The 17,332-nt window shown below is 41.8% G+C and overlaps 2 protein-coding genes across 3 annotated transcripts; both read right to left on the bottom strand.

Annotated features, from left to right (window-relative positions):
- Positions 1-3,494: 3,494 nt before the first annotated feature.
- LOC102720796 (zinc transporter 7) lies at positions 3,495-7,785 on the bottom strand. Of its 2 annotated transcripts, XR_001550405.2 has the most exons (5): positions 7,419-7,785; positions 6,614-7,308; positions 6,376-6,525; positions 4,324-5,076; positions 3,495-4,201 (listed from the first exon to the last, which is right to left on the bottom strand). XR_001550405.2 is itself a non-coding variant. In XM_006654078.3 (4 exons), exons 1-4 carry the CDS (start codon positions 7,453-7,455, stop codon positions 4,771-4,773), a joined length of 1,188 nt encoding a protein of 395 aa, XP_006654141.1. In that variant the 5' UTR covers positions 7,456-7,785; the 3' UTR covers positions 4,312-4,770. The 2 variants fall into 2 exon arrangements, 1 of the variants encoding a protein (XP_006654141.1); XM_006654078.3 differs by lacking the exon at positions 3,495-4,201 and having other exon boundaries at positions 4,312-5,076.
- Positions 7,786-16,279: 8,494 nt separating this feature from the next.
- Positions 16,280-17,116, bottom strand: LOC121054527 (glutaredoxin-C7). The gene has a single exon (XM_040524519.1). It carries the CDS (start codon positions 17,094-17,096, stop codon positions 16,698-16,700), a length of 399 nt encoding a protein of 132 aa, XP_040380453.1. The 5' UTR covers positions 17,097-17,116; the 3' UTR covers positions 16,280-16,697.
- Positions 17,117-17,332: the final 216 nt, after the last annotated feature.

Here is a 17,332-nt window from a genome sequence, read left to right as displayed (position 1 = left end):
AATAAATATTTTTTTGCCGGAGAGAGCACAGTGTAAACATGGATATAAAAAAGAAGTAAAATTTGAGTACATTTAAAGATATAAAAGTAATCAATATAGAAGTTGAGTCATCGCTTGCTAATAAATCAGCCCAAAATGTATAATATCTCTACGTACTTGAGTTTATTAATATAAATGTATCAACTCCTTGATCATACTTTTCCGGGTACGCATTAATTTGTCTATGATCTTTAACTAAACATCAGTCCTTATAACGCTGGCTGGCGTTTCTAGTTAGATTAGAAGATATGACTCGAACCGTAAGAGAACAAAAAAAAAAAAAAAAGGTCTCAATCTCGGATAGGAGTTATCCATGGATATATTATAAAGGAATCACAGAGTCTATCGGTAATCAGACACTTGATATTAATATTGCCGATGATCGTAATGTTGGTGAAACAAACCAACAAATATATGTTGTTGAGAAGTTTCTTATTGATATCCCAAACGGTCAAGATTTATAAATTGTTACCATTTTATTTCATCAATTAAGTTTAGACCTAATGACGATTTCGCGTAGGGCCCCAAATTTTGTGGAACAGCCGCAAGCAATGAAGTCAAGCTAGGTCATCAAAATAAAACACCAGCTAAATACTAGACCAAAATGTTAAGATCAAGCATACTTCAGACCAAAAAGGTGCATGTTCTCTACGTAATGCAGGTGGATTACTGTCTAATGATATATGGACGCCACGTGCTTTTGGACCCACACGTTAATGAGTAGTATATTCTATTACTAAAGGGGATTTGGTTCTGTACTAGAGATACTCAAAGTATTACTCCTCGACTTTGATTCTCTGACACCAAAGATACTCAAAGTATTACTCCTCGGCTTGATTTTCTGGCAGGGTCAGAGCACATGGATCATCTCAACTTTGAGACACAAAGCAGTACATGACATGGTAGTACTAAACTCGAGTAGGTTCCTGAGGAGGCAAATTGGTGCTGGCCAGACCATGGGAAGTGGCAAAGTGGTGATACTTTATATTAAGCCTTATATTTTTTTAGCTTATTGTCTCTCGTTAAAAGATGAAATACCAGTATGATTCCGGATGTCTCCTAACCCTACCTAGATTTGGCTTTTTATAATACTTGTTACCATTCTCGCGATTGGTCGTGCACATTTAGAGTAGCATCGCTGTGTATGCCTCAAGAGTGGAGGCTGGTGGTTTCTTTTTCTTCAAAGAAAATAAGAGATCTCCATACATAGAGACCTATTGATGATAAGATACAAAACGGACACTCTTCTCAGCATTTTATATGCCCAACAGGTCGTGGTTACACCAGAAAGACTTCTTGGGTTTTAAGAGCATGTCAAACATCTTATCTAAATTCAATCCTGCATATATCTATTTAAATGATCATCAAAAAGATTTCTCATTCATATTTGTTTGTACTCCAGTAGATCATCCACATTACATACTTCATATCATATCCAATTATATTTTATTAATATATAACAACTGCTCATTTCCCCTTAAGTATATACTACTTAAGAAATACTCTCTATCCTCATGTAGTGTAAGAAGTGAGAAACTTTAAATTTAAGTTTCCCTCACCTCATATGGATGATGAGTAAAAATCGAGGACGTGTTGTAGTAACTATTGGACCATATTTTTTTTATCAAAAGATCATCTAATTTTATAGATTGAGTTTTAGATAGATGAGCTAATGGACATGGGCCACATTCTTTTGAGGGGTGGTAAGTTAATTTATGCTGGCATGGAAAACGTAGTAATAGATTAGTACATGATTAATTAATTATTATTAAAAAACTATAAAATAGATTAATATGTTTTTTAAAACAACTTTCCTATAATTTTTTTTTCAAAAAATACAGGCCATGGTCTAACATACTAGATGTGTACGTTCATTGCATTATCTTCTAAATGATCTCCACTTGATTAATACAATGCCAGCAGTTCTTGATCTTTCAACAAAAACAAGTATAAGCTGCTAGAGATATTTTATTTACCAATTTTATTTTGATTTCCTTACTGAGATGATAGTCCACTCTTGATTTTTTTTTTGAATAAGTTTTTTTATGAGGAATTTCAAAAAGAAGTGTTGATTTCTTTATGTTATAATGATAATATGAGGTCAAAGCCTTAAAGAAATGTACTACAAGCAAAATTTGCAAGGGAAAAGATGAACTCCATGAGGTTAATAGTTATGCCCTGTTCTTCGGTGTGTTAAGTAAGCGGCACGAAAAATGTACTAACAAATTAATATATGATTAATTAATTATTAAATAAAAATATTAAAAAAAATAAATTGATATGATTTTTAGAGCAACTTTGTTATAGAAAAGTTTATAAAAAATATCTCGTTTAACAGTTCGGAAAACGTATGGGTCGAAAACAAAAGAATCTAGATGACTTATACATACAAACGAGTGAGGCTATAGTCTGCTACATGACGAGGAGCATGTGAGTGATTTCTAAAACCAGTTCTATTTGTTTGAGCTTTGAACAGGAGAGGAGTATGTAGCAGGGATAACTCTATAATTTCTATTATTATCTTGGGAAATTCCATCATAACGCCCGGGCTCTTGGTCAGTATATTAGGAAAATTACAAAGATGTCATTATAATTTTATAAAATTGGAGATATGCCATCCTGACCCACATATCATTGACTCGAGCGGCCTCATATGTCATTGAGATACTAATGACATACTTCTAACTTTGCAAAATTATAATGACACGTGCAAATTTCCGTATATTTAGTTCAAAATATTAACTTAATGAACCTGGACTATATATGGAACCAAACGGGCTTTTGGGCAGAAACTTGCGTGCACGAACATGTCCGATGGGCTCCTTAACCGTATTGGTCCATGCTATTTCCTATTTTAACCCATCCTCTTCTATTTTAGCCCACGTCCATTTTCCTTTATAGAATTGGCATATTCCGTGTTATTTTGGTAGATTAAGATAAAAAATTATCTGATTGTTTTGATAACTATTCATGGTATAAATGATAAAATATAGTATTAAAAATATAATTTTTAGAATATAAGATGATCAATTTCTATGAAACTTTTTGTAAATATATGTTGTTTACAGGGGCGGAAGTTACAACAAAATAAAGAAGGTTGCCACTCACTTGTTTTTAGTGCTTTGAACCGGATTTAGGCTACTACGGGTGTCTGAATTTAGATTGAGTAGATGCATACATGATGAAAATAGATAAATTTTACTTAAAACTTTTTTTAAACTGGGTGCTAGAACTCCCTAGGCTCCATATAGCTCTGCCCCTAGTTGTTTAGTGGTTAGAAAGCATATGCGTAAAAACGAGATATAGTCCAATAAAAAAACACAGCCATATTAAAAATATAGAAACAGAGAACTTCAAACATCAGTGGCCATGGCACGTGGGCCTTACAGCCCACATGAAAGCCTTGAGAAGAAAAAAGAAGAAATGGTAACTCGCAAGTATTTGTCATATTGCGCTTGCAGGCTATAGGGATACTTGAATAGTTGAATGCTCGTGTACCAGAGCTGTCTGGTATGGACACGACTTTGCATATATATTTTACATAAACTCTTTGCATATATATTTTACATAAACTCCAACAATTCTTCGTTCTTGTTATAAACCAATTCCTTTATGTGTCTTTGGCTGTCTAGGAACTTTCGTTATCCTTGGTCCCTCCTGGGTCATATGGTTTGTTTTGGCAATTTCGAAAAGGACCGAAGCACCGGTTGTGTCCTGGCCATTTCTACGGAAACCGACCTTGCGTACATGGACATACCTGACGGGTTCGGCTCGAACAAAACAAGGCTGTGACAGCGATGACGTGCAACTAACTGCTGCTAGTATTCTGCTGCCGCTGGATGGATCGATTCCCGGTAGCCGTATTCGGTTCGTCACCTCACCTTCGACGTGTGTCTCTCTTCTTTCCATTTTGTCTTCACTGGACGTCTTCCATGCTTACAAGCCACTAGTACGTGTTTGGCCCCAAACGCCATCGGTTTTGTCAACTCAGATGACGTGCCGCTTCGATGAAGATTAGTTTATCCCAAGCTCTGGATAACCGGCACGGCTTATGCTCATTGAGCATTAAACTAATCACGCCGGCTGAGTAAGCTGTTACTTTAATTAGCACCAGGGAGTATTCAGATTGCACACCGACTCCGATTCTGCCCATCAGACGTACCTGCAGAGCACAATTACAATCTAAAAGGCATTTAGTAAATTTAAATAAATAAATTCTAAAATTAACTTAAAATTAAGATTTAAAATTTAAATGTTTACTTATAAGCCAGGCCTGTATCTTACCAAACTTGTACGGACTACATACAGAATGGCATGCATGGAGGTGTACGGCAAGGTATATCACAGGATGTCAGGATCATACCCATATCAAACTGTGGTTATGCACAAAATCAGCAGATGAATCTGGAGTAAGTTTATCAAAAAGATTCAACCTTCATTAAAAAAAAAATGAACAGAACCATATACTCATACCAACACTCTGGCTATCACCACCTCGCGGTTGTCACATTAGCAACACTTGCTGAGGTGATCCTACGGTTGGGGCCAGTAGTAGCTACAAGCAACGCTATACATACGTGTACAATACGATGCCCCTGGTTTTCTATCAGCGTCAGACTAGCCTCACGCCCATGAAATGCAGGGCATGTTATGTCGCTGAGCCGGAGCCGAGCTGCTACTACTCTCTGTATGCATAACAACTGTCTTCAGACCGATGGCCTCTCAGGTTTTTCAAGCCCAGATTGCAAGTGATGACATGGAGAGTGCGCCGAGGAACAAGGCGACGTAAGCCGTCACCTGCTGCCGCAGCGACCCTGTCATCTTCCCGCCCAGGAAGTCCGCGGCGATGAGATCCACCAGAGACATGTATATAAGGATGCCAGCCGACACGGAGTCGAGGATGCCCTCCACAACTAGAGCCCTTGGGCTGTTGGCGTTGTAGAATGAAGCGACGCCAGCACCAGCCGCGATCCCAGCTGGTGTTGTGATGGCAAAGAAGCATGCCATCATAGCTGCTGATAGGGTCTTCAATTGTGCCTGTTATCAGAAGATTTGTTAAATTGTGGCACTAAGTTGTCTTGCTGAGAAAAATTTAAAACAATAAACATAATTATGAAATATAACAATGAATCGAAGTATGGAACAATGCTGTAGTCAGCAGATAAAATCTTAATTAGTTCCTGGCTCCATAATTGAATATTACTGGCAAAGTACCTGGCAGCCATGACGAAAGCGTAGCAGTCTAATCTATTTATTTGCAGTGACCAATAATGGTTTAAACCAAAGATATTACAATCCCAAACCATTCATGATATTGGACTCAAATGGTTTAATGTTCGTATATCAATACCTTTCAAGTACAGAAGTACTAAAAGGTTGACAAATACTGCAAGAACAGTATTTTTGGGAATATGAAAGTGTGATTTGAGGTCAGAACTCCAGGTGTCAACATCCTGAACAACATGCTAGCGACAAATACAGTGTAGATAATATTGATTCTTTTTCTCCACAAATAAAAATTCAACATCTTACTGTTTCTATGGAGAGTGACAGCCATATAAAGCATTGATCTAGATCAATCTAATCGTCATCTTGTAAGCTTATCAGCTGAAGCCAACTTTTTAATTTTGAAACTAAATATTGGAGTTGATTTTAAGGTTTTTTTCATTGTAGATTCCAGAATTGGGTTTCAAACTGCAATAATACTACATATATAAAAGTATTGTCCACAAATTATGTTTTGTTGCTTCGTTCACTTGGCTTCGGCTTATCAGCCATAGCCAAACTATTTTTGTAACAGAAGTGCAAAACTGTTCATAAATGTTTAGAGAAAATAACAGGACAGTTAATAGCCTCGAATAAATTTACTGTATTAGCAGCCCACATTAGCAATTTTATGTTCGTCTTAAGGCTTGCAAGTTGAATGTCCCATGATATTGTTTTAAATAAAAGGTGGTTTCTGATTTGTCAGTAAAAATCTGGATAATGATCAACTTGCTTGTAAAAATATGATTCTTGAACAGTAATTACATGAAACTTTAACAAGTTGAGCATGGACATCAGAATCACAAATGTCACGCCTTCCCAAAATTCAAATAGGTGGACCCCATGTGCCAAAAGGCCAATGCCTTATCCATACAAACAACCACCAACCAAACATGCCCTGACAACAGGAACTTAGAATCGCATGCAAATTATCAAACATCAAATAGACACAATTGGATTCACCCCAATTTAATCATGTAAGCAATTTCATCTTCATGTTAGCAGTGATACACACACAACCATGCATCATAGTAATATAGCAGCTTAGTGAAATGATGAGAATTGCCGCACCTGAGCAATGCACCCGCCAAGTGCGAACCCCTCAAAGAACTGGTGGAATGAGAGCGCCGCGACAAGCGGCCTGATCGTGCAGGGGCTCCGTGACACCCCGAGCGACAATCCGATGATCACCGAATGCGACACAATCCCCATCTCAAGTATCTGCCAGACAAAAGTTCATGAGAGTGATGCATTGAGCTGAAGACCATAAATGAATTGAGCCTCCAATTTGGGAGAACAGATGAAACACCTGTGACACCACGATGGACCGCACGTGCGCCGGCACCTCCCCCTCGCCGCCGCCCTCCGCTTGGACCAGCTCGTGGCCGTGTCCATGGGAGTGGCCGTGAGAGTGACCATGGGAATGGCCGTGGGAGTGGACATGGGAGTGGGAGTGGGAGTGGGAATGGGCTTGCAGGAGCGGCGCCTTGTTGTCGTCCTCGGTGACGGTGACCACGGTGATGTCGTCGTCGCTAGCCGATGACGCGGCGAGCGCGGCGGCGGCGTCGGCCTTGACGCGGGCGGTCTCGGCCTTGTGCTTGCCCTCGTAGAACCTGGTGGCGAGGAAGTCGAGCACGAGCGTGGCGAGCGCGGCGGCCATGGCGACGAACCCCGGGAAAGGGAAGCTCCTCCATGGCTCCGCGGGGAGGCAGGGGTTGGACAGCGCGTGCTCGGCGTCGTGCAGCATGTGGACGAACCCCGTGGCGAGGATCACCCCTGCGGCGAACGCCTTCGCCGCCACGAACACGGCGCTGTCCGTCCGCAGCGCCCGGCGCTTCCGCCCCACCAGCGGCAGCCCCACCCCGAACACCCCCGCCACCAGTATCGTCGCTATGGCCAGCCCCTTCAGCCTCATCGCCGCCGCGTCGTCCCGGCACCCGGCCCCCTCCGCCTTCGCCACCTCTTCCGCGCACGTCCTCGCCGACAACGACGCCGCCATCAAACCTGCACCCGCAGAACCAAACAAAACAAAAACACCCAATCTCAATCAAAAACCCCCCCACCAAAAACCAAAAACAGATCGATCACAACCCAACTTTATCAATCCGCCATACCATTGCTCTGCCTCAGGAACTGCCCAACCCGCTCCATGGCCGTCTCCGAGCAGCGAATCCAAACAAACAAAAGAAAGAAATTCCCTCAAACTCTAAGCCACTCCTTTAGCCTTTCCCCAACTCCCGCCGCCCCGCCGTCGCTTTGGATTGAATTGAATTGGATGCCTCCCTCACTTGCTCCTCACGTCACTTATAAAGCACCGCACCGCACCGGCCCGCCGGGCGGAAAGCGACAGCGCGACAGGGAGAAGGAGAAGAGAGAAGCAAACGGAATCCCCCACGAGGCGGTCGCCCGCCGGAGAGAGGGAGAGGGAGGGAGGGAGGGAGGGAGAGGAGGACAAGTCCAAGTCGTGGCCTCGTGGCGTCCCCCTCCTCCTCCTCCTCCTCGTAGGTAGGAGAGCGCGCGGAAGGAGAGAATGTCGTCATCGTGGTCGCGAGGGGGCGACGCCGCCGCGCACCAAACGTGGGCGGCGGGAAGGACGCAGCCCACCCCGGCCGTCTCTCACTGACCCGTGGGGCCCACGCCGCGGACCCGCCGTCGATCTCCGCAGCGGACGGTGCGTGATCCGGGCCATTCGAGTTCCACCCCACGGTGACACGTGCGCCGGGTCAAACCTGGTAGGCTGCTAAGCGGGGACCACGGGGAGGTGGGCCCGCGGCGTCAGTGACGGTGGAGGGGGGTGGGTAGGGTGCGGGCGCATCGGGGAGGGTGGGGGGAAAACAATATGTCGACATAGTGTGGTGTGGGGATGGGAGCGGTGAGTGTGATCTGATGGGTGTGCCTTCCGGGTAGGACGCTGCTTCGTGGGCCCACTGTGTTATGGGCCGGTCGGTACAATTACCGGCTCCTGCTGCGGCCCATAGAGTTGGACTCGTACTGCCTCCCCCGACTTTGAATTCAAAGGCCGTAGTTAATTATTTGTTGGATTGTTCAGCGAATTATATCGGTGCAGTTTATCTAGTTATTTTGGAAAAAGGATATGTGTTAGGTATATTACGGCTGACGGAACTCTATCGCCAATGGTATGCCATAGACGGAATTACTTATATGATGGTATTACGTATAACTAGCACTCGTTAATGGTATTTTTTGGTTAATGGTATTTTTTGGAAGGATGTGTTTTGTCAATGGCGAGTCTTTGATTTTATCTTCTATAAATGGTCGATTGAATTGCAAGTTTTGCCGTATTTTATTACCAAGTTTTAATTTTAGATCATCTTTAAAACATTTTTCCCGATTTATACTAGGTAAATTTGCGATCGTTGCGGTTTACATCACCCCTGAACGATTGTTTTTGAGTTTACATATGTACAACCATAAGCACATCAGCTCCGGTACATCGTACATCGTCTAGCTCCCATCGTTACATAATCCATATAATTGACAAAAAATACGTTAGATATGATAAGAGAAGTTTTCAATGTAAAGTGAAGAAGGTAGCTTAAAAGTTGATTCAAAGTATAAAAATAGATAGTAAAAGGTGACCTATAGCATAATTTACTCAAAATGAAAAGAAATATTTTAATAGATAACATCAATTAAGAACTTAAGATAAGTGGTCTAAGTAATATAAGCAGAAGAAAGTTTTTTGAACAAAAAATGTATATTTCAAAACATGGAATAACGTGGACTTAGGCCGTGTTCCTTTGTCTGCTAAGTAACTCCATATTCCCTCGTTTTCCGTACGTACACTTTTCGAACGGCTAAACGGGGTGTTTTTTGCGAAAATTTTCTACAGAAAAAATGTTTTAAAAATTCAGATTAATCTATTTTTCTATTTTTATAATTAATAATTAATTAATCATGTAATAATTTATTACAGTATTTTTCACGCCGGTTAACAACCAACAAGCCGAACGCAGCCTTAGTGGTACAACCTAGTAATAACAATTGTGACTTATTGGAGTTCTTCCGGATAACATGTCTAGGTTTAGTCAGGGCAGGTGAACAAGTGGGTGATTAATGATCAATCGAACGTACCAAATCGTATTTGAATCCGGTGCTATGGCAAGTGGTCTTATTACACGTGAGGAAATTAAACCTACATGCATGCACGTACTTTGTCTTTTTCGAAAACATGCCTGGACCGAATAATAATCTATTTCACTTGAATAAGCTGAGAAGAACAGGAGCTTGATCAAGATTAGTGGACTAACCAAGTTTCTCTCTGGATAAGAGATGACTATGTTTAGTCAAAGGGAGCAGTAATTAGTGGCTGACGGTCAATTGGACTTTCCAAAACGAATTTGTATTCTGGTGATTTGATGCGTTTTTCATGTTCCCCGTGATACTATGATTACACTTGAAAGGTCCATATGCATGCACTTAATTATCTTACGAATCCACATTAAAGAAAGGGAAAATAATAGGCTTACGAGTAATTGTAATTCTAACGCTTCTGTTCTGTCATGGATTTTATAGCCATTGCAACGCATACACTCCACCATATATGGCGAGTACTTTATGCATTTTATATAACAACTACGCTGATTAAAAATAATAGTAATAGGTTTGAATGAATTAACACGCATCTTCCCTCAAGGATCAAACGAAAAAGTTATCTGGATTAGGATCTTGTAGGTTCGAGTGTTGTGAACCCAGGTCACTTTCACTTTTGGACTAGCATGATCAAGGTCAAGTGACCGTTTTTGTATTCAGCTTCTTTTTTACTTTTTTGAATCTTGCAAAATGGAACTCAGTTCATAATGTAATCTTTTAAATAAAAGAATGATCAAATATGGGCCAAAAAGTCAATGGTGTCATCTATTAAATAGAAAAAATTAAAATCAATAACTAGCAAGATGTTTTTAATGATCTTTATATCAAAAAATCCACTTGGTCCAATCTACTCCCTCCATTGTTTCTAGCATTTGATTTTTGTCCCAAAATATAATTATTTCTAATATTATTTATTCCTCATTATTAAAGGACAATGTAGTTTTTCTTGTTAATCTTAGTTCTTGGTGAACAAACTACATATGCTTATATTTTAAAACAATGGTAGTGTCTATATAGTATTGATAAATAATGGTGTCATACTATGTAACTTCACATTTGAAAACTCGAAATCGCACTAGAGATAAATGTTTTTAGATGATTTAGAAAAACAGAATAGTAAGGAAGTTTGAAATGTTGTTTTTTAACTCAAATGAGACAATACAACGTTTAAATAAATTCATTAATTAACTTTAAACAAGTGCCTAAGCAAATACATAAGAATACTTTTAGAAAAATATATATTTTTAAAAGCATGGAACAAAAAAAATCATTTCCGTCCAGTGAATAAACTGGAACAAACAAAGTCTTATAAGTCATTAGTGGGCCAACCTAGTAAGAACATTTTGTGGTTTAATGATTTTTGGGATAAGATGTCTATGTGTAGTCAAAGTAGGGGGAACAAGTGGATGATGATCAATTGGACGTACCAAATCACATTTGAATTCTCATGGTTGGATGAATTTTAATGTTTCCTATGACAAGTGATATTTACACATGAGTAATTGATCTTTCTTTACTCACATTAAAATGAATGATGGAAGCATAGGCTTACGAGTACGAGTAATTCTAACACTTCAATCAACCCTATCAAAGACTGCAAAGCCATTGCAAGGCATATATTAGGTGAGTACTTTATACTCACTCCGTTCAATATTATTAGACATTTTAACCATTCATAGATTCATTAGTGGAATCTATACCAAAGACCTGGGAGGTGTGACACTTGCATGGCATGTAAGGACCGATTTTCTTGGGGAATTGCAGTGAACTTTAATAAGTGCATCCGCATGGAAAGTAATTAGTGAAGCTGTGGGATGAGTTGGGAGTCATTAGTGTAGATTCACCAGCAGGAAATCTTGAGTATGGAATGTATGAGACCTATCCAGTACTTGGTCTAGGGCCCAACATTGGACAACCAACTATTCTGAGAAAGCTTCAGAACAGCATTGTCGTGAACCTCTCTCACTCGGTCAGCGAGAGAGTAAGCTCATGTTGCGTGGGTAAAACATGCACCTCTGCAAAGGATTGTCTAATTTATTCAAACAATCAACCCACAATCACATGTGATAGGAAGTGATTCCACTGATGTAGCTTTGATTTAAAAATCTTTTTAAGAAAAAACTTGGGTGGAATTGATGCTTTTATAAAATCTTTATGTCTGGTATTCTGACATGAGTGGTCAAAGCGTGTCAGCGTAACTCGGGTGTCATAGGACACTAGTTTGTATTTCATTTGGTTTAAAAAAGAAAGTAGGGAATACTACTGATGACGGTATTCTCTACGGAATTTGAGGTCAAGTCATGAGAATCCGTTTGAGAGAAAGGATTTAGATGTGGGTCTCTTCCTGGTAATTATGGTTTTGTTAAAAATAAACTTGCTAATTGGACTGAGCCACCCTCCTCTTTGCAATGATAGTAGTTATCCGTTAGATTTTTATAATTTTATTCAAAAGCACTCTTTTACAACATAAAAGTACATCTTGTTCTTTCAACTCCTTGCATATCATCTATTAATCTCTCGTGACTTACTGAGTACATTTCCGTACTTTCCTTGTCTGCTCTATATATTTAGCAACCTGAAGAGAAGCCTAGTTGCTAAAGCAAGTGAAGCTGAAGCTTAGGGTTTCGTGTCTAATTTCAAGTTGTTGCTTGTGGATTGGATTTCCATTGTTGCCTCTTTCCTTGTCGGTCAACCTCTGAACCTGCTCTAAAGGTGAGACCTACAAAAGGTAATATTTTAATAGCTGCTACGATGCATCTCAGTTTGACCATAGGTACAAGCGATGTGTCCTAGGATTGGTACCGGTGAAGCGGTCCCGTGAGGAGTCGATTTGCATCGATTTTCTACTGAACATCTCCTCTAGGTATCATTACCATTGACGGTGCTAGGGCGGGTGTTATATAATGAGACTCATGTGGGTAATACTATGGTGGAAACCCAATCTATGTGATCTGAGATCTAGTAAACTAAGACCTAGGAAGAACAAGTCATCAGTTAACTGGAGTAGCGTACCTTGGAATTCTAGATGGATGTTTAATCTTAACGGTCTCCATCAAAATATTGGTATATAAATAGTACATTGGATATATGTAAATCTATTGGGTTATATGAGATTTGGTTGGGAATGTTGGAATTTGACTATGGGCTCTATCACATAAGAGAAATAATTTCTAAGAAATTCTCAAAACACCACCTCTTGTAAGGTAAGTATGTGAACTTTAGTCTCATCTTGCTTATTCTAAGAGATAGGGGCCTTCTTAAAAAGCTTTTCTATTCATTTGAGCAATAGTACGAGAGAGAACCAAAGAAACATGTGCTTGATCTTGCCCGCGTAGCCTGGCTGAGCTTGGGGGCATGCATATGCGACATGCGCATGAAGGCATGACTTATCAATATGGAGTTGTCTTTCACGTCTTGTACCAAGAGAGGATGAATAAGTTTTTTTTAGAAAGCACTACACACGATTGTTCGTTGATCGTCCACCACGGCACCGTCTTTCTTCTTCGGCTACGATGCGACATCATGAATGTGTGCTGCCGCACAACGCTCATACGGTGATGTGTCCGCTCTAGTTGAGAACCATCGGTGTTTTAATCATGTTTCCTATTTTCGATTTATTCATCTGCAATGCTTTCATATACTATATAAATCGTATCCGTATGAGATAGTTTTGCTACTTTATATATGCAACGTCGTGATTTTATTCGTGGAATAAATTAAATATTTTGAAGAGAGATCGAGAGAAGAGGCTTAAGACTTGTTCATTCATGCGTCAGCCCACCAAGGCTTTTCATCTGTTACGAGAGAACAAGAGAATAGTTACATTCAGCAAATGGGCCCATTCTCTTGTACAGCCCACTTCATGCGTCAGCCCACCAAGGCTTTTCATCTGTTACGAGAGAACAAGAGAATAGTTACATTCAGCAAATGGGCCCATTCTCTTGTACAGCCCACTTCATGCGTCAGCCCACCAAGGCTTTTCATCTGTTACGAGAGAACAAGAGAATAGTTACATTCAGCAAATGGGCCCATTCTCTTGTACAGCCCACTTCATGCGTCAGCCCACCAAGGCTTTTCATCTGTTACGAGATTATTTTTTGGGCTTATTCTGTTGGCCCGGATGGATATGGGCCAACCAGTGAAGTATTAGCAAAGAATAGTATGATCTACCGCGTAAATAATGTTCACCACACATGGATTTTTTACGGTATTTTTGAGGACCTAATTCAATTCCTGCAAAGCCTTCCGGAATTATTTCATTTCCAAATATACCTAAGCTTCTGATCATTAACCGGTGGTGTTTGCCTAACCAATTCTTAGGCTATGCTTAGGAGAGCTATGGTAGTTGTAGGTTTTCACGAAATGTATGGAAGGGGTTGAGATGGTATGCAGTAGCAATGTGCTATTGAAGAGAGCTACAGTGACGTGAATTTACTATATCTCGTGACCGTTGGATTAAAATGGACGGATGAGATTTAGCGTTACAGTATTTGCTATAGTGATGAACAGTGTTTTAAAATTATTGTTGCTATAGTATTTTTGGTACTATTCATAGCATTAGATCACTATTTTACTCACATGAACAATGTTCCTCTACAGTAATGCAAAGGAATCGGATCCGTATGGAAGAAAGCTCTTCCAAATAGCACATCACTTTTGACAAATTAAAGTTATAGGATATATAAAATGAACTTGGAGCGAGAAAGTAGAAAACCCAGTGGGGTGATCGTGGAATAAGTCAAATAACATATTTGATAAAAAAATAATTATGATTAAAACTTTGATATGTGTGTTCTTAGTGATCTATAAGCCCAAGATAGAAAAATAATTAAAAAACCTCAAAATCTATTCAAAATTTTAGGTAAAAAATATAAAATTTAGCTTATAAGTATAAACAGAAGCGAAATAGAAATAGTGATCGAGCTGCAATTTTTCCATTTTCTGAGAGGTTTGACCTTTTAACGGCCACTTTTCATAATTTTAAGTTCCTTCAAACTAGCCATTAACGCGACTACTGCTGGATCATCGTGAGCCAGTACACGTTGCTGGCTTCAGTTCCATGCAGTAACAATAAGCAAATTAAGCTGTACGGTTAATTATTAATTATTGTTCACAAAAGATCAAGGGTTAATTAGATCCATACCATTACAAATATGCTAGTTTAGAAAAATACCATTACAATTCACCAAATCGTAAATATGCCCTTATAATTCTTCTTCTTAGAAACATAACATTTTATACGTCTTTAGAGCTATTGGACCCACATGCACTATAATATAATTACGTATTGACCAAACATGCCCATGATTCATCTGTTCTTCCTCCACCCACTCAACCTCAAAAAGAATAAAGAAAAGCAGATAGGTTGGCTGGTGCAGCAAAGAGAAGGGAAGAGCAAGGCGCCGGAGGATCTGTTTGACGGCGGCGAGGAGGACGACGGGAGCTAGGCGTTGTTCGACGGGTTGCCGCCGGCGCATGCGGACACCCCGCTCGTCCACGACCCGCACTTCCTGCTCAACCAGCGCCCCCACGCTGCCGACGCCGCCGTGCCGGACCTCTCAATTTTTGACCACCGAAGCCACCATGGCTCCCCGCCTGTAGCAATAGCAATAGCAGCAGCAACAGTTTTGCCCCGTTGTTCGCGCCGGCGGTGAGGATCCAGGGGTTTGACGTCGCCGCCTGCCGCAGCTCCCACAGCAGCAGCGGCGGCAGCCACGTGCTGTCCGCCCGCGCTTGATCTGGACTCCGGCGCCGCTGCGCCGGTGACGAACGCCGCGTTCACAAAAGAACACAAAATCCTCAATCTTGTACATTTTTCGCCGGCCGTTCGCCTAGCACCATCATCAGTACATCACCATGCTCAAGTATGTCGAATCTTGGTGAGGTCCGGCCAGCAGCTGTTGTCGCCTCCGCTTGGCTGCAGCAGTCGCCTCCGTCGTCGGCGCGCCGCCCGTTCGCCGCCGTCGACTCCGACATCGCCGCGCCGGCCACCTGCCGCCACCCACTTAGCGCCTCCAACCACCTGCCGGCCATCTCCAGCACTGAACAATAGGGGCAGTTTGGTCAATACGCAAATACGTTAGACTGCATATGGGTCCAATAGTTCTAAAGGTGTATAAAATGGCATGTTTCTAAGAGAAAAGAAGAATTATAATGACATATTTACGATTTGGTAAATTGTAATGGTATTTTTTTAAACTGACATATTTATAATGGCATAAATCTAATTAACCCAAAATCAAAGGATGCGTGTACGTTCCGTATCTGACGGAGCAGGCAGGCAGTCCGGCTGGCTAATTGCTTGATGCTTAACTAACTAGGCGTGCAGATATTTCCATCCTTAATTTACTTGGCAAAGACTCATCAGAAAAGGTTAATTTGCGTGCAAATCTCTCTTAATTAGCATGAACTTAATTGACAAGCTTTGCGTATATACTTGACTAGCTTCTTTTTAGCTCGATGAATGCTGCTTTTGGGTGACGTATATATACACCATCACCATCATTATACTTTAATACCTTATCTTCCCTCACTACCATATACTAGTCCACTCCAATTATAATTTTTTTTCCCTTACGCACACGCACTTTGCACGTACACGTGTACACATCATTACTTATAAATATTGTAGAGCTAATTAATTACCTCCCTGGGTCTTTTTAATTGACGTCGTTAATTTTTAGACCTGTCTTATTTAAAAATCCATATAATTATTGATTATTTTATTCTAATTTAATTTATTATTAAAGTAACTTTCAGTATGATTTATAATTTTGTATATTTTGATAAAAATATTAATCAAAATAAAAGGTCAAGCATAAATTTAAAAATCAACTATATCAATTTAAAAAATAAAGGGAGTACAAGATGTTTATGAAATTAAAATAAATTAAGCTAGAAAAATGATGATATGGTATATTACATGAAAGATGACAAAAAAAATATTGAAATACGTACAGGTGAGGTAAGTACAGTAAGAAGAAAGCAGCAAGCGAGGTGAATTAAACTGATGGAAAAGAAAAGTATTAATTACATTTAGATCCAGAGATTTTGCGAAAAGACCCTCTACTTTAGACAAACCTACCACTCCAGTCCCCCTCTCGACGGCTCAGTACAAACGAAGCTGTGTTATTGACCGGTGTATTTTGCAGCCGACCCCCTCGACTTCATCAGAATTACGTACGTGACGCGCGGTTGTGTATGTGAGGAACTAACATGCGGCGGCGGCGGCTGCGCCGGTGGCCGGCGGCGAGGTGGGAAGAAGCAAGCTAGCTAGCTACCTAGCCGCAGAGGGCGCCGACCTCCCTGAGGCGCGGGACGAGGCGGCCGCTGAGGTGGAGGCCCATGAGGCCGTCGAGGCCGCCGACGGGGGCGCCGCCGACGAAGAGCGCGGGGACGGCGGTGGCGGCGGCGGCCGACGCCGCGGCCTCCTCGGCGGCCTCGTCGAGCTCGATGACGGTGGCGTGCGCGCCCACGGCGGCGAGCAGGCGGCGCATGACGTGGCACATGCAGCAGCCGCGCCTCGCGAAGATCACCACGGGGCTCTCCCGCACCAGCCGCCCGATCCGCTCCGCCGGCGGCTCCCCTCCCGGCGGGTCGAACGTGAGCCCCAGCAGGCCGGCCGCCCCCCTCGGCGCCTCGCCGGCCACCGCGCAGCTCACGCCGCCTCCTCCCTGCATGACGACGACGCACACACACACAGAGGGACACTGAGTGGAGTGGAGTGGAGTTAACGGCGGCGGCGGGCGGCGGTGGTCGCCGTAGGGAAATGATCGGCGGGGAGGCAGAGGTGGGGGAGGTGAGGCATATAAAGGAGGGAGGGGAGGAGGAGGGGGGAGGGAGGCGCACATGGGGGGTGGTGACGTCATGGCGGAAGGTGACGACGGGGGGAGGGTGGTGGGGCCCGCCGGTGGCG

Source organism: Oryza brachyantha, chromosome 5, assembly GCF_000231095.2.
Source record: "Oryza brachyantha chromosome 5, ObraRS2, whole genome shotgun sequence".
Classification (NCBI taxonomy): Eukaryota; Viridiplantae; Streptophyta; class Magnoliopsida; order Poales; family Poaceae; genus Oryza; species Oryza brachyantha.
The sequence above is the reverse complement of the archived record's forward strand: the minus strand, read 5'-3'. Positions and strand labels throughout refer to the sequence as shown.

Bases quoted from the DNA above. Each gene is read 5' to 3' on its own strand.
- LOC102720796 (XM_006654078.3), bottom strand. From the start codon at position 7,455: ATGGAGCGGGTTGGGCAGTTCCTGAGGCAGAGCAATG. The intron at 7,309-7,418 runs GTATGGCGGATT...CTGCGGGTGCAG, and splicing joins GTTCCTGAGGCAGAGCAATG to GTTTGATGGCGGCGTCGTTG. The intron at 5,077-6,375 runs GTGCGGCAATTC...TTCTGATAACAG, and splicing joins TTGGCGGGTGCATTGCTCAG to GCACAATTGAAGACCCTATC.
- LOC121054527 (XM_040524519.1), bottom strand. From the start codon at position 17,096: ATGCAGGGAGGAGGCGGCGTGAGCTGCGCGGTGGCCGGCGAGGCGCCG.